This window comes from Bubalus kerabau, chromosome 8 (genome assembly GCF_029407905.1).
Source record: "Bubalus kerabau isolate K-KA32 ecotype Philippines breed swamp buffalo chromosome 8, PCC_UOA_SB_1v2, whole genome shotgun sequence".
Classification (NCBI taxonomy): domain Eukaryota; kingdom Metazoa; phylum Chordata; class Mammalia; order Artiodactyla; family Bovidae; genus Bubalus; species Bubalus kerabau.
Genome location: NC_073631.1, coordinates 108160794 through 108185978, shown reverse-complemented (window position 1 = coordinate 108185978; position 25185 = coordinate 108160794). Strand labels below are relative to the sequence as shown.

At 44.0% G+C, this 25185-nt stretch overlaps 1 protein-coding gene across 7 annotated transcripts in view; it reads right to left on the bottom strand.

Annotated features, from left to right (window-relative positions):
- The window catches only part of AGK (acylglycerol kinase), a 130817-nt gene that overhangs the window by 53032 nt on the left and 52600 nt on the right, over positions 1–25185 (bottom strand). For all 7 annotated transcript variants that reach the window (XM_055591130.1, XM_055591131.1, XM_055591129.1 and 4 more), the window contains 2 exons: positions 6564–6603; positions 1636–1715 (listed from right to left, as the gene is read on the bottom strand). In XM_055591130.1, the coding sequence (XP_055447105.1) occupies positions 1636–1715; positions 6564–6603 (120 nt within the window). The remainder of the gene's footprint in view (positions 1–1635; positions 1716–6563; positions 6604–25185) is intronic.

Here is a 25185-nt window from a genome sequence, read left to right as displayed (position 1 = left end):
ACATCCGTGAAGCCACACTCACTACCTCCCTAGAAAAGACAAGAGAAACTGATTTCAGAACTCCTGCTTTTCTTTCCAGACAACGTCAAACTTACCACTTAAGAGCCGCTCCCAACTATGCTTTTTGTTGTTCTCAGTATCTTAATGCCATTTGACTTTACCTTACAGAATCCAATCTAATACATATTTATTACTTTTCTGATCCTCAATCATGGCAAAAAGAATTATTCTGGTCCTCAGAAAGAATAAAAGGTATCACTCTCCCCCTCCTTCACAAATTCTTACTATTTAAAAAATAATAATTTTAGGACTTCCCTGGTGGTAGAGTGGACGGGAATCGGCCTGCCAATGCAGGGGACACGGGTTCGATCCCTGGTCCAGGAAGATTCCACACGCCGCTGAGCAGCTAAGCCCAAGCACCACAGCTACTGAGCCTGAGTGTCACAACTGCTGAAGCCCATACACCCTTGAGCCTGTGCTCGGCGACAAGAGAAGCCACCACAATGACAAGCCCAAGCACTGCAACAGTGAGTAGCCCCTGCTCACTGTAACTAGAGAAAGCCTCCGTGCACAGCAGCAAACACCCAGCAGAGCCATAAATAAATAAAAAACAATCGTAATTTTAAATTTTAAATGATTTCTTCTAGAAACTATCAAAAATCCTTTCCAACTGAATGACAGTTGTTCCCAACTAATAGTATTAAAGAAAAAGTTTTTTATTTTGCTTATGGTACTTTTTAAAAAATTAAGACTGTAGCCTGCCAGGCTCCTCTGTCCATGGCATTTTCCAGGCAAGAGTACTGGAGTGGGATGCCATTTCCTTCTCTAGGGGATCTTCCCAACCCAGGGATCAAACCCAGGTCTCCCACATTGCAGGCAGACGCTTTATCCTCTGAGCCACCAGGGAAGCCCAAGTTCACAGTAAAAAAGAGTAGACAATACAGAGTTCTCACATAACCCCCTCCCTGATCCACCCCCCTATCCCACAACACACACAGTCTCCCTCCCTTTCAACATCCTGCACCAGTATCGTACATTTGTTACAATAAATGAACACATGACTATCAACCAAGGTCCCAACTAGTCCTCACATGTTAATTCTCACAACTGCCTCACATGAGCCCTCCAGGACTGTCAGAACAGTGACATAGCAAGGGACCTAAGTCCACCCTCCTATCTCTAACCACATTCCCCCACCTCCATGCGTCATTTCCTTAGTCGGGGAGACTGAGTGTCCTCCCGGCTGACCTCCAAGACCTAACTCTACATTCACTGCTTGGGGGAAAAACGTTTCTGACCTCACAAAGCCACAATATTCTTGGCCATCTCTGAACATCTCATATCACGGCAGCAGAAGCTATTCTCAAGGGGGCTAGGACCAAGCAGATAAGACTGATTTGAGTGAGCTAATTCTGCAATAATTATTAAAATTCAATTAGACAAGTTGGCTAAGCATCAGTGAGCTTTACAGTTATATCCCCTTAAACCGTGATTTCTACAATACAATTGAATCTTATGGCTACAAGAGCAATGAACCCAGTGCTTCCAGTTTCACAGACTCCAACCAGCTGCCTGACACTGTGAGTCTGTGCCCCTGGAAAAACTGAATTTGTAACAAAGCACAGACTGAACTACCCTTTGCAAGCTGCAGGGTTGAGAAACACAGTTGCCTTCTTCACTTGCGCGTTGGGAGGAATAAGTTGATTGCCAAACACCTAAAAAGGAACAAAGAAAAGTTTTCAGTAAGTGTCCTTTTATTGAGTTAGTGAACACATATATTCTTTCATTCCAAAAGAATTTACTTCTGGTGTCTACCCTGAGGAAGCCAAGGTTCTTCCAAGATTTCATATTGACAACCCCACCATCAGTTCAGTTCAGTTGCTCGGTTGAGTCTGACTCTTTGCGACCCCATGAATCACAGCAACCCCACCGTAAACAACAATAAAGCTGCATGAATCTAAAAAGAATGACACCAACAAATTTACTTATAAAACAGAAACAGATTCACAGACTCAGAAAAGAAACTTAAGGTTGCCAAGGGGGAAGAATGGGGGAAGGGATAGTTAGGAAATTTGGGATCGACATGTACTCATTGTTATAATTAAAATGGATAAGCAACAAAGACCTACTGTAATAGCACAGGGAACTCTGCTCAATGTTATGTGCCAGCCTAAATGGGAGATGGGTTTGGGGGAGATTCAGTTCAGTCACTCAGTCGTGTCCAACTCTGTGCGACCCCATGGACTGCAGCACGCCAGGCTTCTCTATCTATCACCAACTGCCGGAGCTTGCTCAAACTCATGTCCGTTGAGTTGGTGAAGCCATCCAACCATCTCATCCTCTGTTGTCCCCTTCTCTTCCTGCCTTCAATCATTCCCAGAATCAGGGTCTTCTCCAATGAATCAGCTCTTCATATCAGGTGGCCAAATATTGGGAGTTTCAGCTTCAGCATCAGTCCTTCCAATGAATATTCAGGACTGATTTCCTTTAGGATGGACTAGTTGGATCTCCCTGCAGTCCAAGGAACTCTCAAGAGTCTTCTTCAACACCACTTTTGAATCGATGTTCAAAAGCATTGATTCTTCAGTGCTCAGCTTTCTTTATAGTCCAACTCTCACATCCATACATGACAACTGGAAAAACCATAGCTTTGACTAGACAGACCTTTGTTGGCAAAGTAATGTCTCTGCTTTTTAATATGCTGTCTAGGTTGGTCACGGTTTTTCTTCCAAGGAGTAAGCTTCTTTTAATTTCATGGCTGCACTCACCATCTGCAGTGATTTTGGAGCCCAGAAAAATAAAGTCTGCTACTGTTTCCATTGTTTCCCCATCTATTTGCCATGAAGTGATGGGACCGCATGCCATGATCTTAGTTTTCTGAATGCTGAGTTTTAAGCTAACTTTTTCACTCTCCTCTTTCACTTTCATCAAGGCTTTTTAGTTCGTCTTCACTTTCTGCCATAAGTGTGGTGTCATCTGTGTATCTGAAGTTATTGATATTTCTCCCAGCAATCTTGATTCCAGCTTGTGCTTCATCTAGCCCAGTATTTCACATGATGTACTCTGCATATAAGTTAAATAAGCAGGGTGACAATATACAGCCTTGACGTACTCCTTTCCTGATTTGGAACCAGTCTGTTATTCTATGTCCAGTTCTAACTGCTGCTTCCTGACCTGCATCAAGATTTCTCAGGAGGCAGGTCAGGTGGTCTGGTATTCCCATCTCTTTATGAATTTTCCACATTTTGGGGGAGAATAGAAACATGTATATATATAGGGCTGAGTCCCTCTGCTGTTTACCTGAAACTATCACATTTTTAATCAACTATACACCAATACAAAATAAAAAGTTTTTTTAAAAAATGGACCATTACTTAATAAAAGTAAGCTAAATTATATTATAATAAAACACCCACTTCATTCACTTACTACAGGTAAGTAACTTTTCTTTTCTCTATAAGATACGGCTAGGTTTATTGCAACCAACAAGGACGCAGTCTGTCACAAGGGAAGTTTGTCTTTAGTTTTCAGAATATAATAATTTTTCCTTTTAAGTGAAATGAAAGTCACTCAGTCGTGTCCAACTCTCTGTGACCCCATGGACTATTCAGTCCATGGAATTCTCCAGGCGAGAATACTGGGTTGGGTAGCCTTTCCCTTCTCCAGGGGTTCTTCCCAACCATCTAAAGCTTATTAATGAAAAATCTTTGTGTTACCAATTAACCTTCATATCTCTATACACATAAAAAATAAATCTCATACTCTAGCTGCTTCCTTTCTCTGAAACCCTGAATGATAACTCAGTAGCATCAACTGGTACAGGAAAAGAAACATAATTAATGTTTACTAAGTGCCTAATATTTGCCACTTCCACACATATTGTTCTTAGTTCTCAGAAACTAAGTAGGAATTAAATATTCCCATGTCTATAGATGAGAAAGCCAAGATTCAGAAAAATTAAGTCAGTGTTAATAAATTACAAGTTCAGAATTTATATCCATCTAACCTCAAAACCCAAGCTTCCACTCTAACAGTTCTAAAGAGAAGACAATGGATGAGACAGAGTTCAGACTCACAGATAAGATGCAAGGGGTTACAATGGGGACTAATCAGAGCTGCCACTGCTCCATCAGGATGGGAGAAGATAGTCAACAAAAAGCAGCAGAATAGGGAAATCCCTAAGAGGGCAAAATTTCGAGTCCTAACTGGTGGGAAGCAGGTCTGGGCCAAGGTAGAATTCAAGTACAGAAGTACAAAGCAAAGAAGAAAAATGAAAGTTATACCAAGTATCTTATTAAGTAATTGATTCTGACTTTACCACCTCCCTGACAGCCCAGTGGAGATCCTTTCTCATTATTGTCTATTACTTGCTCTAAAGACAAAAATAAACCTTTATTGCTGAATACTTCAGAAGGATATACTGTTTCTTCGTAAAAAGTTTCTAGTACTTCATAATTTCTACTGTTTTCACTCTGAGTTAGACCTTAATATAATATTGTAATTTGTTCTTCTTCTATCCATCCTATTTTTGGAATTTGGCCAGGAATGAATTAACCAGCCAGATTCCAGATCTATAGTTCTAGATTATTCCTCTTGGTCCTGGGTTTTTAGCCTCTAGAAGCCTTAGCTACTTGTGACTTAAGACTCGGGTTTATAGTAGGTTAAGGAGTCCAAAATCACTGCAGATGGTGACTGCAGCCATGAAATTAAAAGATGCTTACTCCTTGGAAGAAAAGTTATGACCAACCTAGATAGCAGATTCAAAAGCAGAGACATTACTTTGCCAACAAAGGTCCGTCTGGTCAAGGCTATGGTTTTTCCAGTGGTCATGTATGGATGTGAGAGTTGGACTGTGAAGAAAGCTGAGTGCCGAAGAATTGATGCTTTTGAACTGTGGTGTTGGAGAAGACTCTTGAGAGTCCCTTGGACTGCAAGGAGATCCAACCAGTCCATTCTAAAGGAGATCAGCCCTGGGTGTTCTTTGGACTGAATGATGCTAAAGCTGAAACTCCAGTACTTTGGCCATCTCATGCAAAGAGCTGACTCATTGTAAAAGACTCTGATGCTGGGAGGGATTGGTGGCAGGAGAAAAAGGGGACGACAGAGGATGAGATGGCTGGATGGCATCACCGACTCAATGGACATGAGTTTGAGTGAACTCCGGGAGTTAGAGATGGACAGGGAGGCCTGGCGTGCTGCGATTCATGGGGTCGCAAAGAGTCAGACACAACTGAGCGACTGAACTGAACTGAACTGAAGGAGTTTACATGAGACTATAATGAGGTGAGTTTATGTGAGCTTTAAAAAAAAATATCGTATTTTATTCAAGAATTTAGACTGAAAGGGGACAGACACAGGAAAAGTAACTAGAATGAGTAGACTGTAAGGATGAATTCACTTCCTTTTTTCAGATGAGAGGAGCTAAATGGGTGTTGGGAAGTGGGGAATTAGAACAGTGGGAAGAGGGAAACATGCAAGGGAAGAAACAACGGAAGGAACAGGGCCATGAAAAAGTAGGAGGAGAGGGAATTCAGAGCAGAGGTGAAGGTATTAATACTTCGCACAAGAAAGGGAGTGAGTGCCCATATCCACTCTTTGTTCAAGAGCAAAAGGCTTCCCCGTGCACGATTTTCTAGTTGCTAATGGAAAATTAGCTTGGGGTGAATATCACCTCAAATACTAAAGTTTATTTGAACAACTCAGAGCCATGAGATGAAACAACAAAGCAATCAAATTCTTAAAACATTGATTTAGAACAGTTAGGGAATCCCGAAAGAGAGAAATTCGTTTATAGTGTCTATTGTCACTGGCATCCATGAAAACATTTCAGAATGTTTTCTGCCCCCTACTTCTACTAAATGTATCATGCCTTTGTCATTTTTTAATGCCATGTTTCTTTTTTGGTATTTCTGACATCATAAGCTCAAGTGACATAACAAAAAAGCAACCTAACCATGCAAATTCATCTACAAGTTATAATGTGCATATTTGGAGGGGAGGGAAGAAAAGAAATGTGATCTTACATTTGAAAGGATGAACAATTCAACCCTAACTAGACAGATGAATATTTAAGTGCAATACCTGAGACTGGGAATAACACTGCACAGGGTATGACTCAGCTGGGCTAAAGAGACAGGCTTTAAAAGTACGAATCAACCGTTTTAAGAAGATTTGACTTTGAGAGGTAATGACTGCTCTGAACTGATATCCTTGGGGCTTATTCGGCTTAGGCATGAATCTGGCTTTAGCCAGAGCTTCCAGGCCACCTGCAGACATGAACAAATTCCCAGAACGCCAACCAGTCCAGTTCTGTGTTCTTTGGACTAATCCAGAAGTAAACAAGTCTGAAGGGGTGGGCGTTGGAACTGCTTTTCGCCAGATGGTTAACTTCCTCGAGTTCTATTCAGAGTTGGCTGGCAGCCTGATTCATCCCCTGATAGTGGGGGAAAAAATAGCCAAGCTGCACTGATGCAAGGTGCTGGGCAAGTCCCCTGGAAGAGCCGGAGATTTCTGCACGGTGGAGATAAGGCGGGTTTTAATTGTTTCATATTAAATGGCATTACCTGAGCTTCTTGACAGGCTGCTCTCCTTAGTAGGTTATCACTATCAAAGTAAACAAAAGAGAAGGAACGTTAGCTTTAATAAGTAGGTTCAGATCCAAATCATCATTTTTTAAAGTAAATATAACTCTTTAAAACAGTCACGTGAACGTTCCTTAAGACCTGTAACAAATCACGGGCACATCTGAAAGGTCTTTCTCCGAATGAAATCCGTGTTAGGTGTTCCCACACAACAGCAGGCAGAATAATCCCCACTCCCTTTAAGATGCTCACATCCTAATTCCCAGAACCTGAAAAGGTTACCTTATGTGGCAACAGGGTTTCTACAGACATGATTAAGTTAGGGTCTGGAGATGGGAGAGAATTCTGGATGACGTAGGTGGGCCCAATGGAATCGCAGGGGTCCTCAAAAGCAGAGAAGCTTCAGCAGCAAATGTGACCAGGAAAGGATGGTCAGAAAGGTGCAACCTCGCTGGCTTTGGAGATGGAAGATGGCTTTAAGTCAAGGAGTGTGGGTACCCGGGAAGGAGAGGGGTTCTCTCCAGAGCCTCCAGGAGGAACGCTGTCCTTGCTGACACCTTGATGTTAAGGGAGCCCTGTGTTGGATCTCTACTCCACAAACAACAGTGCTGTGTGCTAAGTTGTGTCTACTCTTTGCGACCCCATGGACTGTAGCCCGCCAGGCTCCTCTATCCATGGGATTCTCCAGGCAAGATTATTGGAGTGGGTTGCCATTCCCTTCTCCAGGGGATCTTCCCAACCCAGGGATCACACCCCCATCTCCTGCATCTCCTGCACTGGCAGGCAGATTCTCTACCACAGAGCTACCTGGGAAGCCACAAAACTGTAAGATAATAAATTTGTGTTGTGTTAAATCTCTAAGTTTGTGGAAATTTGTTAGGGCAGCAACAGAAAAACAAATGCACATACCCTGCATTTTTCTTATTCAGTAAAATTATTCAGGTCATTTGCCAGAAATAAATTTGATATATAGTTGCTTCTGCTAGTGTTTTCTCTAAATCTCTTATTTTTTATATCACAGTCAGATACACAATTATATCATAAATGGAAAATTCTGGCGTGAGGCAAAATTTTGGCTTGCAAAAACAAAACGTTCTATCAGAATATGTTCATCTATTCAGCATTAAGCTTTTTAAAATGTGTTTGGGCCACTTATACCTTAAGACCACTTTAAATGGCTGACTGCCTACCATGTTCCAGAATCTTCTCCTTGTAAGAGTCCATTCTAACACGGGTTGCTGGCATTCATATAGTAACTTCAACCTGGCTAACAACAGTTAAGAAAATGAATACCCAGAAAACATGAGCAGTAAACAATTTAGAGGGAAGAATTAAAATGATTTCAAAAGGGTTATTTTATTTAAATTTCCTGTCTAGACCTTTCTCATAACATCAAAGACCTTGAATTTTGCATCTTTACAGTACAGTAAGTCCCCTACATGCAAACAAGTTCTGTTTTAAGGGTGCATTCCTAAGTCCAGTTTGTCCATAAATCCAACCAAGCTACCCTAGGTACCCAACTAACACAATCAACTATATAGCACTGCACTATAATAGGATTATAAAACTTTTAACACAAATAATACATATTAATTAAAATTAAACTTTTGCTTTTCGCTATAGTTGCAGTCAAAGGCTATGGCATTTTCTTCCATAGCCAGGCTGCAGGACAAGCCCGATTTCACAGAGCCATCAGCTTCCAAGAGAAAGCACTCCCTAAGAGGACGTATCTCTGCTGCCCACCTGAAACCTAAGGGCAGCGACAATGTCCCATTATAACGACACTAGTACCTCAAACCCGGGTAGCTCAGTTGGTAAGAAGCCTCCTGCAATGCAGGAGACCCCGGTTCTGTCCCTGGGTTGGGAAGAGCCCCTGGAGAAGGGAAAGGCTACCCACTCCAGTATTCTGGCCTAGAGAATTCCATGGACTGTATAGTCCATGGGGTCACAAAGAGTCGGACACGACTGAGCAACTTTCACTTTCAGTACCTGAAAAGCGCATATGGTTCTACAACAAACCCCACAAGGTGCCTTTACAGCCAGGCTCAGCCCTCTTGCTTGAGCGATACTGCTCCCAACTAGCCCGCGGCAAAAGGAGTCCCAGCTCATCTCCCTCCCCCACCCAAGAGTCAAAAATGCTTGGCTCTTTCCAAGCCTCTCCATCAACTGCTCTCAGTGAATTATTCTAAAGTCAACAGAACATGCATGCAAGATGAGGCAGATTCAGGGTACAATCTAGTAAAATATTTAAAAATAGTTAAGTGTCAATAACCATTTGTAATAACCCTTCAGACTCATGCCCTTCTGTACAATGCTGAGGCAAAATACAGACCCTCTGTATCCACTGGATCATAAAATAAAACTAGGTTCCTTGTAGTCACCTGAGCATTCTCAGCGGATTTAACCCTCAGTCTAGTTTCCAGACTGCCCAAGTTTCTGCTGCCAGTCTCAGGGGACTGGCTTCCTCCTCCTCCTTGCCTCAACGTGTTTTTCCTAGTAGACAGAATGACCTGTGCCTCGTCTTATCCTACAGAGACATCCTGCGGATTACTCCGTACAAACACATGCTTCTGTAAAAGCTGAGTGCTTTTATCTGTCTTCTATCTGTCCGTTTCCCCCAGCCAGCTCCTCCTTCTACTAGGGACAGGCCTCTGAAGGCACCAGGCCCCTCTGGGTCATTAGTAGACACCACCTTCCTTACTGAATTTCAGCCACGCTGATGCCTGTGGACCCAGCTGAAAAGGGAAGACCCCCAAACAGATACAGGAATATGGGTAGCATCTTGGATCATTTTTTCTCAATTTTTTTTTTTTTTTTTTTTTTTGCTAGAAGTAAAATTCTGATGGTTAACTTGTGATGAAGTATATTATTAAAGATCTCAGCTCTCTTGAGCTTACTAATAACTACTTGATGTATCAGCATGCTATTGAAAGTCAAAAGGTATTTAGATAGTTAAATCCTGGATTACAATGAGCTAAATGGAATATGTGCGCTGCCAATGCCACCTGTGAGAAAGACAGAATGTGTACCAATTTAGACATTACAAAAGAAATCCTCATTATAATCACACTTAGCTTTTTAAATATCAAAAAACGGTATCAACTATCTTGATCACATTCTCTGAACCAAGCTGTATCTAAACTCAAATTTATCCTCAAAAGAAAAGATATTTCTCCTATTAACATATTCTGAAGGTCTACAGCAAGTTTTGAAAACTATTTCAAAAAAGAAATTTCAAGTATGTTCTCCATAATGGCAGCATCGCTGCAATAAAAAAGAAAATAACTTAAAATCCACACAGCAACTACTGTGCACCAGATACTATGGCTGTTGTTTTCATAAACCTTTAGTCTTTGTAACAACCTTGCAGGGCTTCCCTGAGGGGCTCAGTCGGTGAAGAATCCACCTGCAATGCAGGAGACCTGGATTCGATCCCGGGGTTGGGAAGATCCCCTGGAGGAGGGCATGGCAACTCATATCCACTATTCTGACCTGGAGAACCCCCACGGACAGAGGAGCCTGACAGGCTGCACTCCACGGGGTCGCAAAGAGTCAGACACAACTGAGGGACCAAGCAGACAACCACCTTGCAAGGCAGGTGGTATATTCCCATCTTACAGATGAGGAAGTCCAGGCTCAAAGAAAGGAACTGACTTGCCCAAGAGCACATGTTGCTAAGTGGGAGAGTGGGCTTTCAAATGCCTTAATGCTGCTACTTCTTAATTCCAGACTATAATGAATGGGCAATACTTCTTTGTATGCATACTTTACAGCACATTTATTAAGCTATCACATCACTTCCTAGTCTCAGCTAACATAACTCTTAGAATTTATATTCATATAGTTTTATATATATATATATATGTGGTGTGTGTGTGTGTGTGTGTATATATATATATATATAAAAATATATAAATTCAAGTGCAATAAAGCTCCCAAAAGGAACTGGTGAAACAAACTGATTTAACACAAAGTGCCAGGTACAGCACCATGAACAAGACTTGGTCCTGACTTGAAGAAGCTTGGGATCCAGGAGCAAAGAACAGCACTTGGTAAATATCAGTGATATAGTAAAAGATATGTTTCTTAATAGATAACATGCCAGGCATGATATACAGGTGAATAACAACATTCCCCATCCTCATGAAGTCTACAGTTTGAGGAGGGAAGAAAGACAACTTGCTAGGCAATCATCAAATGATATGACTTATATCATTTTACTCCATAAAATGATATGACTTATATTTTTACTCCATAAAAGGAGTGTCTAGTAGAGGTATCTAACCTCTTCTTGAGGGAATCAGAGAAGACTTTTACATGGATAGTGAAGTTGAGATCTAGGAGAGAAACAGAAAGTAGCCAGGCAAAAACGGGGAGGAGAATGCAGGCAAAGGAAAGAGCATGGGGAAAGCCTGCAAGTGCCAGGTCACAGCCAAGGCCCGGAGTGGAAGCAGCTCAGGACAGCTGCAGCGGCACACCAGGGAGGAGCCAGGACAGGGGCCTCCAAGAGCCTTTTCTAACCTATTTAAGGAATGTGCTTTACCCTAAGGGCCTAAGAAGCCACTGCAGGGTTTTAAGAAGGGAACTGACATGACCAGGTTGACAGGGTGGAAGGATCATTCTGGCTGCAGTGTCAAGAGGGCAAGGGTCAAAGATAAGCCTGAATCCAGGGAGACCAGGGAGGATTCCTCAGGAATGCAGGTCATCGAGGAAAAGGACTAGAGCCAGGTAGGTGGTAGTGGGGATGGAGAGAACACAGGTTCAGCAGAGGCTGAGGAGTGAACTTAAGTGCTGGTTTGTGGGTAGGGAGGGTCAAAGACCCCTTGACCTTCCAGCGGAAGGTGTCACATTCACAGAGATGGAAGGCAACATGGAGGACTAGTTGAGGAGGGAGGAAGCTATGCCTGGTCTGGATCGGTCGATCTGGGACAACGGTGAGAGCCCAGGTGGGAGGATCCAGGGGACAGCTAGAAACACACGTCTGAATTCCAGACAGAGCTCTTGAATAAAGATGAACATGGCTAGATTTCCCTGGGGCTCTGCTGCTGCTGCTAAGTCACTTCAGTTATGCCCGACTCTGTGCGACCCCATGGACAGCAGCCCACCAGGCTCTTCCATCCACAGGATTCTCCAGGCAAGAACACTGGAGTGGGTTGCCATTTCCTTCTCCACCCTGAGGGTCTAGTGATTAAGAATCCGCCTGCCAATGCAGGGCGGGTGGGCTCGATCCCTGGTCTGGGAAGACTCCACATGCTGTTACAAGCCCATGTGCCACAATTACTGAGCCTGTGCACCCTCGAGTCTGTGCTGCACAAGAGAAGCCACCGTAACAAGAAGCCCTCCACGGCAACTAGAGAGCAGCCCCTGCTCCCGCAGCGAGAGAAGATGGTGAACAGTAACAAAGACCTCCTCCCCCCCAAAAAAAGATACACACATGGTAACAGGAGGGATGAGAGGGGAGAAGTTCATCCCTATGACCAGGTAAAAGCAGAAGAAGCAGGAAGAGAGCGCCTGCACGTCAGGACCCTGGAGAGAGAACAGCAAGTGACCCAGGGAAGCAGACACCGAACCTCATCTCAAAGCCAAAGGAAAAACGTGGTGGATAGGGCGTGTATTCCCATCATGCTCTCAATGCTGCCCCTACTCTTGGCAAACGGCATGCTTTGCTATTCCTAAAAGACACAAAGAACTTCACTTTTCCCCTCCAGGGATGTGATCATTTCCTCTCCTCTCCCTTTAAAAAAAAAAAAATTGAAGACCAAACAACACCACCCAAGTCCTTACCCTACCACACACAAAGCAGCTTGTCTTATCTTTCTTCTTTGATGACAGGGGTCCTGAAGTCATGGATAATTCACCATTTTCTTTCCCACAGCATAGAGCACAGACTTCTACACACAATCTAAGATACTCAATAAATAACTGTTTAATAAATAAGTGGCAAATGTTTGAACAGCAGAGATTGACTCATTGTGCTCAGGCAGACTTTGTTCTGGAGGAGACACTGAAAGTTATTTTCTGTAGGAGAATCTGGTGTTCTTGAAGGGGAGGCTCTTTCAGGGTCATGCTCACCAAATGGCAAGAGGAGGGCTCACTGTGGGGCAGGACAGGAGAGAAGGGGAAACTCCAGTCATAACAGTGAAAAAAGAGAGGTGAAAGTCGCTTAGTCATGTCCAACTCTCTTCGATCCCATGGACTATACAGTCATATATAGTCAATACAGACATACTGCACTCAATATGCCAGCAAATCTGAAAAACTCAGCAGTGGCCACAAGGCTGGAAAAGGTCAGTTTTCATTCCAATCCCAAAGAAAGGTAATGCCAAAGAATGCTCAAACTACCGCACAATTGCACTCATCTCACACGCTAGTAAAGTAATGCTCAAAATTCTCCAAGCCAGGCTTCAACAGTACGTGAACCATGAACTTCCAGATGTTCAAGCTGGGTTTAGAAAAGGCAGAGGAACCAGAGATCAAATCTCCAACATCCGCTGGATCATAGAAAAAGCAAGAGTTCCAGAAAAACATCTACTTCTGCTTTATTGACTATGCCAAAGCCTTTGACTGTGTGGATCACAACAAACTGTGGAAAATTCTTCAAGAGATGGGAATACCAGACCACCTGACCTGCCTCCTGAGAAATCTGTATGCAGGTCAAGAAGCAACAGTTGGAACCAAACATGGAACGACAGACTGGTTCCAAATCAGGAAAGGAGTATGTCAAGGCTGTATATTGTCACCCTGCTTATTTAATTTACATGCAAAGTACATCATGAGAAATGCTGGGCTAGATAAAGTACAAGCTGGAAACAAGATTGCCAGGAGAAATATCAATAACCTCAAATATGCAGATGACACCACCTTTACGGCAGAAAGCAAAGAACTACAGAGTCTCTTGATGAAAATGAAAGAGAAGAGTGAAAAAATTGGCTTAAAACTCAGCATCCAGAAAACTAAGATCATGGCATCCGGTCCCATCACTTCACGGCAAATAGATGGGAAAACAATGGAAACACTGGCTGAGATTATTTTTTGGGGCTCCAAAATCACTGCAGATGGTGACTGCAGCCATGAAATTAAAAGACACTTGCTCCTTGGAAGAAAAGTTATAACCAACCTAGACAGCATATTCAGAGAAGGCAATGGCACCCCACTCCAGTACTCTTGCCTGGAAAATCCCATGGATGGAGGAGTCTGGTAGGCTGCGGTCCATGGAGTTGCTACGAGTCGGACATGACTGAGCAACTTCACTTTCACGCATTGGAGAAGGAAATGGCAACCCACTCCAGTGTTCTTGCCTGGAGAATCCCAGGGACGGGGGAGCCTGGTGGGCTGATGTCTATGGGGTCGCGCAGAGTCGGACATGACTGAACTGACTTAGCAGCAGCAGACAGCATATTAAAAAGTAGAGACATTACTTTGCCAACAAAGGTCCGTCTAGTCAAAGCTATGGTTTTTCCAGTAGTCATGTATGGATGTGAGAGTTGGACTATAAAGAAAGCTGAGCGCCAAAGAGTTGATGCCTTTGAACTGTGGTGTTGGAAAAGACTGTTGAGAGTCCCTTGGACTGCAAAGAGATCTAACCAGTCCATCCTAAAGGAAATCAGTCCTGAACATTCATTGGAAGGACTGATGCTGATGCTGAAATTGAAACTTCAATACTCTGGCCACCTGATGCGAAGAACTGACTCTTTTGAAAAGACCCTGACGCTGGGGAAGATTGAAGGTGGGAGGAGAAGGGAACAACAGAGGATGAGATGGTTGGATGGCATCACCGACTCAATGGACATGAGTTTGAGTGAACTCTGGGAGCTGGTGATGGACAGGGAATCCTGCCGTGCTGCAGTCCATAGGGTCACAAAGAGTCAGACACAACTAAGCAACTGAACTGGACTACACAGTCCATGGAATTTTCCAGGCCAGAATACTGGAGTGGGTAGCTGTTCCCTGCTCCAGGGGCTCTTCCCAACCCAGGGATGGAACCCAGGTCTCCCACATTGCAGGCGGATTCTTTACCAGCTGAGCTACCAAAGAAGTTCAAGAATACTGGAGTGGGTAGACTTGACTGGATCAAGAAGACCCACGGGGGTAGGTGTGTGGTGTGTGTGTGTGTTTGTGCGAGAGGGTCATGAGCTAGAGCCCTCTAGAAAGGCTAAGTCAGGAACTCAGAAATTCCAAAATGCTAATGGGTCAAGTATCTGAATGTGAACCAAAGACATAGCTAACAGGAAAAAAACAAATACTGTATATAAATTGCAAGCCCACACTCCATCCACTACAGCATGCTGTCCCCTGAGAGCACTGAAGTTTAACACAATTTAAAAGAGGTGCTGCAAAATGTAGTCATATCAAAAAGGGTCCCTGAAGATCTGCTCAGTACTAAAATGTGGGTTCTTATACAGAAAGAAATTAGAAGCTTCTGGATTAGAAAATGAAGAAAAAAAATCTGCTGATGTCACCCTGCCTGAGGCTTTAAAAGAATTTGAACATGCCTGCTACTGCAGGAAATGGGATGCTCTCAATTTATTCTGAGCCATAAATGTTTTATTTATTACTTTAGGACTGCAAAATAAGATAAGCTGTTACTTCGCTAACAACTCTACATGGAGAGAAAAATTACATTGATCCGTCCTATTCCCCCTCCTTCAAAATACTTCCCACTATAGTCTAGAGGCAAACTGTACAGCAATTTCTACCACCAGCTTTCCCCTTGAGGCATGCAAACAGAGTTTCTGCTTTACACAAAACTGATTTCAAGTTCAAGCCCCTACTCTTTGCAACCCCATGGACTATAGTCCGCCAGGCTGCTCTATCCATGGAATTTTCCAGGAAAGAATACTGCAGTGGGTTGCTGTTTCCTGCTCTAGAAGATCTTCCCAACCCATGGATTGAACCCTTGTCATCCAAGCCCAAATTCCATTTCCTGACAACTGACATTTTTAAGGTCGGGCGAGTCCTTAGAAATTATCTAGTCCAATACTTTTCAACCTCTCCCAACACAGCCTGATCCCCGTCAATCAAATGACATGGCATTCCATTAGTAACCAAGTTTACTACAGCAGTGATCCTCTTCTGGGAAAAGAGACACACGCGCGCGCGCGCACACACACACACACACACACACACACACACACACACACACCCCCACCATATATAATTCCAATCCCTAAACCCCACGAGATTCTGAAGATTCACTTCAACAGGGACTCCTTCAACAGTGCCATCTCCTTCGAGCTCCTGAAAAATAACCAACTCATCTAGTCTGAGAAACTTCTGGTCTGGGGATCTGCCCACTGTCAGACAGAAGTTACTTAAGAACGTACGTAGTACTAGAACTTAAGCCTTCTCATTCTCAACAATGGTGATTCTTCTCTCGACACTCTGCTTCTGCTCTGTTCTCTAAGGCCAAGCCCAAATAACACAAAAAGCAGTCAATACAGCTCCATCCACTGTCTAAACTACACACAGGTCTATGCTACCACTATGGTCACCTCAATTCACAATGCATAGCTAGAGTGATTACTTTATGTCCTGCAAACCAGCTTAGGAAAAAGCCCAACTAAACCTAACCCCACTCTTTATTCATTAAGTCAAGAACACTTATTAGTCAGACAAAGACCCAATCTCTCTGCTCAGTGGGAAGGTCCTGTCTATAGAGATGGCCAGCAGCTACATGAAGCCCTGGGTAAACTAGGGCTTATTCTTTCTTACTCTCTGAAATACAGAACTCCAAAGCCAACTTCCTCCAAGCTTACTCATTCTCGGTCGTTTCAGCCTATACTCATGTGTACTTCCCTGGTGGCTCAGCTGGTTAAGAATCCACCTGCAATGCAGGAGACCCGGGTTCAATTCCTGGGCTGGGAAGATCCCCTGGAGAAGGGATAGGCTACCCATTCCAGTGTTCTTGGGCTTCCCTGGTGGCTCACATGGTAAAGAATCTTCCTGCAATGTGGAAGATCTGGGTGCAATCCCTGGGTTGGGAAGATCCCCAGAGAAGGGAATGGCTACCCACTCCAGTATTCTTGCCTAGAGAATTCCATGAACAGAGAAGCCTGGTGGGCTACAGCCCATGGGTTGCCAAGAGTCGGAGACAACTGAGCAACTTTCACTTTCATTGTGTACTTAAGTGGACCACTTGTAATATTTCAAGTAGCTTGTTCCTCAGGTTTACTCTATAAAACATTTCCTCTCTAATTCAGGACGGGAAATGACTTAATGAAAAACAGCATCCCCTGAGGGCTCCGCTCACATAATAAATGAATCACTTGGGTCTGTTCTGTAGAAATTTCCATTGACCAGAGAGATAGAAATGTGTTCTGCAGGTTATTCCTTCATTTTACTGAGCAAGAGAAATGGACATGAAGGAAGCCTAAATCTTCTTTTCTCATCTTAGAACATGAAATTATTCTATTTTCACCCTCTTATTTGAGCCTCGGCTTTCCATAAAATACCAACTGTTCCAACTCCGCTGTCCAAACATTCACAGAGGCTGAGGTCTGAGGACCACCTCCAGCTGGCTGCTAGGTTATGCTCAAGTGTGGACTTTGGCTGCCACTAAAGGGATTCTTGGAGCTGCTACCTCTAGTCACTTTTTTTGGATGATTTCTACCCCTACCTACTTCTCACAAATACTGACTTTCTCTTGTGGTTCATTTACTTCTTTTGCTTTCTGTTCTTTTTCCATTCATCCGCTTCCACCGAACACGCCAACTTAAACATTCTGTGCCACAGGGTCTCCTTCACACACGTATATTAACTTTAGTTGGCAACCAAAATACTAGTTTTTTCTGTTCTATCAACCATTACATATTTATGGATATAATTACAAACACACACACACGGAGTGTCAACTATGTACAAGGTACTCTCACCTATTTGCACAGGAAGAGAAAACACAGAAAACGGATGACATGGAAATTATGATGGTATTCAGGGAGAAGGCCTTTCCTGGTGGCTCAGTGGTCAACAGTCCACCTGCCAACACAGGAAACATGGGTTGGATCCCTAGACTGGGAAGATCCCCTGGAGGAGGAAATGGCAACCCACTCCAGTATGCTTGCTTGGGAAATCCCATGGACAAAGGAGCTGGGCAGGCTACAGTCCATGGGGTCACAAAGAGTCGGATACGACGTAGCAACTAAACAACATTTAGGAAGAAAGCACAGGAAGGGAGAATTCCCTTCTATCTCCCTCACCTCCCTCAATGACGTATACTATGTAAGTCGCACAGAGAAAGTGGTTATTTACTTTGGGCTCCAGGATTCAGGACAGATCTGGAAAATTTCTGACCTGTAAACACACAACCTCACAGCTACTGTCGTCAGAATTTGTGCTGCTCCAGGACAGGCAGTATTTGAGCTGCCGGTGACCACCTGGAGAGGGGTCAATTTTAGCATCACCTATACTAAGATCATGGCATCTGGTCCCATCATTTCATGCGAAATAGATGGGGAAACAGTGGAAACAGTGTCAGACTTTATTTTTTGGGGCTCCAAAATCACTGCAGATGGTGACTGCAGCCATGAAATTAAAAGACACTTACTCCTTGGAAGGAAAGTTATGACCAACCTAGACAGCATATTCAAAAGCAGAGACATTACTTTGCCAACAAAGGTCCGTCTAGTCAAGGCTATGGTTTTTCCTGTGGTCATGTATGGATGTGAAAGTTGGACTGTGAAGAAGGCTGAGCGCCCAAGAATTGATGCTTTTGAACTGTGGTGTTGGAGAAGACTCTTGAGAGTCCCTTGGACTGCAAGGAGATCCAACCAGTCCATTCTGAAGGAGATCAGCCCTGGGATTTCTTTGGAAGGAATGAAGCTAAAGCTGAAACTCCAGTACTTTGGCCACCTCATGGAAAGAGCTGACTCATTGGAAAAGACTCTGATGCTGGGAGGGATTGGAGGCAGGAGGAGAAGGGGACGACAGAGGATGAGATGGCTGGATGGCATCACTGAATCGATGGACGTGAGTCTGAGTGAACTCCGGGAGTTGGTGATGGACAGGGAGGCCTGGCGTGCTGCGATTCATGGGGTTGCAAAGAGTCGGACACGACTGAGCGACTGAACTGAACTGATGATTATTCTCTCTGCAGTGCTTGGAGCAGCTGAAACCACTGATATAAATATCCCTAAAAATTATGTAAAATTAAAACCAAATATAACAAAAATATATCTCTGCCATTCCAGCTCAGTGCCCCCGCCCCATCCCACTCCACCTTCTACCAGTAAACATATAGAAAATACATGGAAAGGAGGTAAAATAAACAACATAGACTTTTTTTTTAAGAGACCTGTTTTCTAAATAATATGACAAGAGTTAAAAGGAACGGGGAAATAATTAAACTTCATTGCACTGAAAAAAAAAAGTCCCCCTGTTCTCTATCAAATCTAGGCTGAAAGGCATGTTATTTAATTGCCCATAAATGAACTTCTTTAAACAGCACCTACTGATACTTCAAATTTCAGCATCAGATTGTGCTCAGAGAAAGGGAGAGAAAGAGGAACTTTCAAATGGCTAAAAAGCAAAACAAACTGCTTCCTTCAAACTGCAACAAAATCTGGAATGAGGAAAAGTCATGAGGGAGAAGAGCCTCGTTACCTTCTACTGCTGCTCAACCAGCTGGGCTCTGGACCACTGACTGCAAAGTCAGAGGCTAATCTGAATGGATGTCCAAGTAAAACCTCTGCTTTGTCAGAAATCCCAGAGATACTGAGAAATAAAGCACAAGGCATTACTGGACCCATAATCTGTACCAAAAGAAATAGCATGGGTCTAGCCAAGTGTGGCTCCTGCATCATTTCCCCCTGGAATCTGACATTCCTTCCTGGACATCCCGTCAAGGTCTCAAACTCAACACATCTAAAAAGGAATATAAATATATAACACAGCCTCCTTAAACCAATTCTCCCAGGCGACCTTCCTCTTTCTGTATCACCAATTATCCTAGTTGTGGTTCAGTCGCTCAGCTGTGCCTGACTCTTTGCGACCCCATGGACTGCGGCACACCAGGCTTCCCTGTCCTTTACAATCTCCCGGAGCTTGCACAAACTCATGTCAATTATTCTAGGCTTGAAGCTGAAAAAGATTTCTCCTAACTTCCTCTCCTTTAACCAACCAACCAACCATCTAGTAATTATTAGTTAGCATTTATCAAAGTGCAGCACGTGACATGCATCACGCCATTTTTTTCTATTTTTTTTTAATTCCTTTTGGCCGTGCCACGGGGCATTTGCGATCTTGATTCCCTAACCAGGGATCGAACCCACATCCCCTGCGTTGGAAGGGCGGAGTCTTAACCACTGGACTGCCAAAATCTCTGCACCATCTCATTGAATCCTTACAGGTAACCTGCTAAACAGACCTCACTGTCCCCATTCACCAATAAAGAAAAGGAGGCTCAGAGGTTAAGCAACTTGATGTGACCAGAAAGAAGCGAAACCCAGACCATAGAGAAGTCTGCTGGCATGGCACCCACACCCACACTCAGTCATTGCTCACAGTGCCACAGCTTCGTATCTGCCCTTTTATGTTCCCCTCCTAACACCAGCACTCTGGCCTCTGCTCTATGTAAAGTACTGAAACGCCGCCCCCACCCCACCACCTCCACAGTCTACACGTTTCTCTCCCTCCTAGGCAGCAGAATTCAACTTCCTAAACGCCTCTTTGTTCCAGACATCCTCCTCTCCTTGAGCTCCAAATACTATACACTGCCTAGAGTCAAAGCCTTCCACCATCTGGCTTTCCCCTTGTTCTATAGAAAAAAAAAAAAAAACTCTATAGTGAAGTCAAATTCTTCGCCAGTCTCCAAGAACACACCACACACTTTCATTTCCTGCCTGTGCTCAGGTCATGAATCTCATCCAGAACATCATTCCATCCATTCTGCAAGGCCCCACTTATGACATCCTTGCTACAACACTTTCTCCGATGAGGAAAGAAGAGAAGAAGGGCAGCAATGCCTCTGATGGACAGCCTGCTTTGTGCCAAGCCTAAGAAAACCTGTGTGACAGCCCAGGGAGATGGATCAACCATGATCCATCTTTGCTTACAGGCCAAAGAAATGAGGCACCTTATCCAGGGTCACCGATAGGTAAGCGTAAGTCAACATTCAGATCCATCCAGCTGCCCCCCTCTTCACCATGTTACTCCAAGGAACACTCGGAAGAGATTTCTCAGCCTTCTAACGGATGAGTCAGCCTGATCACATCTGAACCTACTGATCAATTTAACACCGCCCAAAGCAGGACAATCAGACACCACGTACTTCCTGATGTGATACACTAAGATCCAGAACACGTCTATGAAGCGCTCTGGCCACAACAACCAACCCTGACTGGAATCACACCCTCCGAACAGCACTCCTCAGACTTCACTGCGCAGGCAGGGCCCCTGGGGATCCGGCTAAAAATGCGGGTTCTGACTCAGCAGGTCTGGGCTGGACCCTGGCGTTCTGCATTTGTAATAAGCTCCCAGGAGCGACTTGTTCCACTGGACCACAGCTCATGCTTTGAAGAGCAAAGATCTAGAAGTCGGAACTGGGGACTTCCCTGGCAGTCTCGTGATTAAGATGTCACTTTCCAAAGCAGGGGGCGCAGGTTCGACCCCTGGTTGGGGAGCTAACATCCCACATACCTTGCAGCCACAAAACCAAAACAAAAAAAGAGAAGTAATATGGTGACAAATTCAATAAACACTTTAAAAAAAAAAAAAAGCAGCAGCAGAGAACTAATCACCAGTGTACAAGACACAGGCGAGACAGAGGCACAAGAGCTGGGCCTGGAACAGAGGGAGGGAGGAACCACTTGGCTCAGGTGCAAAATTTAAGGGAACACCACAAAACCCAGGAATGGAGATAAACACTTCAATACATTATGCTTTAAAAAAATGAGCCTAAAAGATCCATGATGAACACAATATCAGAGTTTTAAATAAAGACTCCGTATTACTGATTCTTCTTTTTGCCTCAGGCTCCAATATGACTCTGCCCACCATTGAACCATGTAAGTCAACTGTCAAATCTAGAGGATGAAAAATTCTACAGGGCAAATGCAGACAGGCCTGGTTTCTACAACAAATAAAGGCTATGAGAGGAGGAGGGGGCAAGAGTTTATGAGGCTTAAAAGATAAGACATCAAGTGCACTGTGTGGAACTTGTTTTGATATTGATTTGAACAAAACCATAAAGCAGAAATTGGCATCAACAGGCAAAATGTAAACACAGACTGAATATTAGATGACATAAAGGATTTGGGGCGGAGGGGGGTGCCGCCCGTGGGAGCTCAGTGGTAAAGAAACTGCCTGCCAATGTGGGAGACATGGGTTCGATCCCTGGGTTGGGACGATCCCCTGGAGGAGGGTATGGCAGCCCACTCCAGGGTTCTTCCCTGGGAAATCCCATGGACAGGGGAGCCTGGCAGGCTACAGGCTGTGGGGTCGCAGAGAGTCAGACACAACTTAGTGATTAAACAGAAGCAACAGTACAGAATTCTTAATTTGGTTCAGTTCAGTTCAGTCACTCAGTTGTGTTCGACTCTGTGACCCCATGAATCCCAGCATGCCAGGCTTCCCTGTCCATCATCAATTCCAGAAGTCTACCCAAACCCATGTCCATCGAGTCGGTGATGCCATCCAGCCATCTCCTCCTGTCATCCCCTTCTCCTCCGGCCTCCGATCCCTCCCAGCATTAGGGTCTTTTCCAATGAGTCAACTCTTCGCATGAGGTGGCCAAAGTATTGGAGTTTCAGCTTCAACATCAGTCCTTCCAATGAACACCCAGGTCTGATCTCCTTTAGGATGGACTGGTTGGATCTCCCTGCAGTCCAAGGGACTCTCAAGAGTCTTCTCCAACACCACAGTTCAAAAGCATCAATTCTTCGGCGCTCAGCTTTCTTCACAGTCCAACTCTCACATCCATACATGACCACTGGAAAACCATAGCCTTGACTAGACCAACCTTTGTTGGCAAAGTAATGTCTCTGCTTTTGAATATGCTATCTAGGTTGGTCATAACTTTCCTTCCAAGGAGTAAGCGTCTTTTAATTTCATGGCTGCAATCACCATCTACAGTGATTTTGGAGCCCCAAAAAATAAAGTCTGACACTGTTTCCCCATCTATTTCCCATGAAGTGATGGGACCAGATGCCATGATCTTGGTTTTCTAAATGTTGAGCTTTAAGCCAACTTTTTTACTCTCCTCCTTCACTTTCATCAAAAGGCTTTTTAGTTCCTCTTCATTTTCTGCCATAAGGGTGGTGTCATCTGCATATCTGAGGTTACTGATATTTCTCCCAGCAATCTTGATTCCAGCTTGTGCTTCTTCCAGCCCAGCATTTCTCATGATGTACTTAATTTTGTTAGGCCCATGTTAATGGTGTTGTGATTTTTTTTAATTCTTTAATTATTAAAAATAACATACTAATGTATTTATGGGTATAGTTACAAGATATATCTGGAATTTGCTTAAAAATATTCCAGAAAAAAAAAAAAAAACAGGAAGAGACAGAGGAAATGAGATTAATAAAACGCTGATATTTGTTGAAGCTGAATGCTGATATATGGGGATTCATCATACTATTTGCATTTTTATATGTTTTAAATTTCCATAATAAAAAAAAATGTTCATGTAATCCTTTTTTCCCTTAGGCACCCCTAACACTGACTTTGCAGCACTCGAACAGGACGCAGCACACAGTACCTTATTCTTCCAAAATAAAAGGTGCTGCTCTTTTTGATGTGTGCCAGAAACTGTGATGATCTCATTTAAGGTCACAATAATGTTGTGAGATACTGTGAGGATACGGAAAAGTGAAGTTTAACAAGCTTGAAGAATTTGCCCAAAGTCACACATCAGGAAGTGACAAAGGCAAGGGCTCGAACCCAAACCCAGCTGACTCGGAGGGAAGCTCGATTTGAAGCACGACGTTCTATCATCATCTTAGGCCACATGGGGCGTGATCCTGGGACAATGTGTTTGCAGTTTGTCACCTAAGACACAGGGGCCATTGTGAGGGGTGACGAGGAGGCCCTGGTTTTGAATGAGGGTCCTGACACTTACTAGTTGTGCTTAGTCACTCAGTTGTGTCCAACTCTTTGCGACCCTAAGGACTGTAGCCTGCCAGGCTCTTCTGCCCATGGGGATTCTCCAGGCAAGAATACTGGAGTGGGTTGCCATGCCCTCCCGCCAGGGGGTCTTCCCAACCCAAGGATCGAACCCAGGCCTCCTGCATTGCAGGAGGATTCTTCACCATCTGAGCCACCAGGGAAGCCTTTACTAGCTGTGTGACCCTGGACAAATTACTTCATCTTGCTATCCCTCAGCTTCTTCATCTGTCTAGGGCTATTAATCTTACACTAGCCTGAGATTAACAACCATCTCATAAAGTTGTTAGGAAGATAAAATGAGCTAATAAATGTGAAGTGCTTAGAACACTGTCTGACACGTGACAAGCTCTGATGAAGTATTAGTGATCCTCATGATTAATACTACTACGTTCTCAATAAAGCTGAACGACACTGAACACACCCCTTGGGCCAACTCATCATTTAGTTTTACTTCTAAGCAATTGTTTGGACCACAGAATTGAAAGGTGGGCTCTTATCAATGCTTATAGTAATCAAGATTAATGTATCGTAATCAAGATTAACGTTCCTATGTTCAGATGGAAAAACTTCCAGTACTCATAAAAACTTCGGGACACATGGCCCACGACCAGTGCTACAGTGTCACGTCTGCTTTGCAAGTCTCACGTGGAGGGATGCATAGTGTTCGTAGGACTGAAAATGCTCCGAGAAGATACCAGGATGTCTGGCTGAGTGGCTATATGCTCCAGAAATAAATGGGAGGAAGTCCCGGGTCACAGGCCAAGGTGGGTGGCCGAACTGGTGCCAGAAGCACAGAGCCAAAGCTGAGAACCAGGAGCCAGAACTAAGCAAGAACAGGGCTTCTGTCACCTGCTGAGCCACGAGGACGAGTCGATAAGCTGTGGCAAGCCTCGCCAGCCAGGATCTCGAGGAGAGCGAGACCAGAGGCAGGATGAGCAAGGTCCCCGAAGATGAAAGGACCTGAGCTCAAATCACACGGACGAGGGTTCAGACACGGCTCATGGCTTTTTAACTACTTATGCCCTGCCTCTTTTGTGGTTATGTTCTGTCACTCTTGAAATTACACTTTTCCAAGCTGTCTTGTTACACATGAAAGGTGAAATAAATAAAAGGCTGAGATCTCATTACACCATCTGGCCGATCCTCATCTTCCTTCCCCACTGGCTGGCTCTCGAATCACTCACTGCCCAGTTACCAGCAGTAATTTGTTTTAACCCCCAAAGTGAGTGAGTACCTATTACATCAAATTAATTCAGTTACTAGCATGTGCTGAACCCTGATATCAATCAGGCACTATGCTAAGAGCTTTTCAGTTACCTCAAGCCTTCAATGATCCAATGAGGCACTGTTATTATCCCCACTTTACAGATGAACCTGAGGCTCAGAGAGCCCAAGGTCAGACTGTTAGAGGTGCCTCCTTTCTCATGCTCGTCTGTTAGCAGGCTCCTCGCCACGGAAAGGGCTCCAAATGAGGGAAAGATCATTGCAGGTAACTGCTGACATG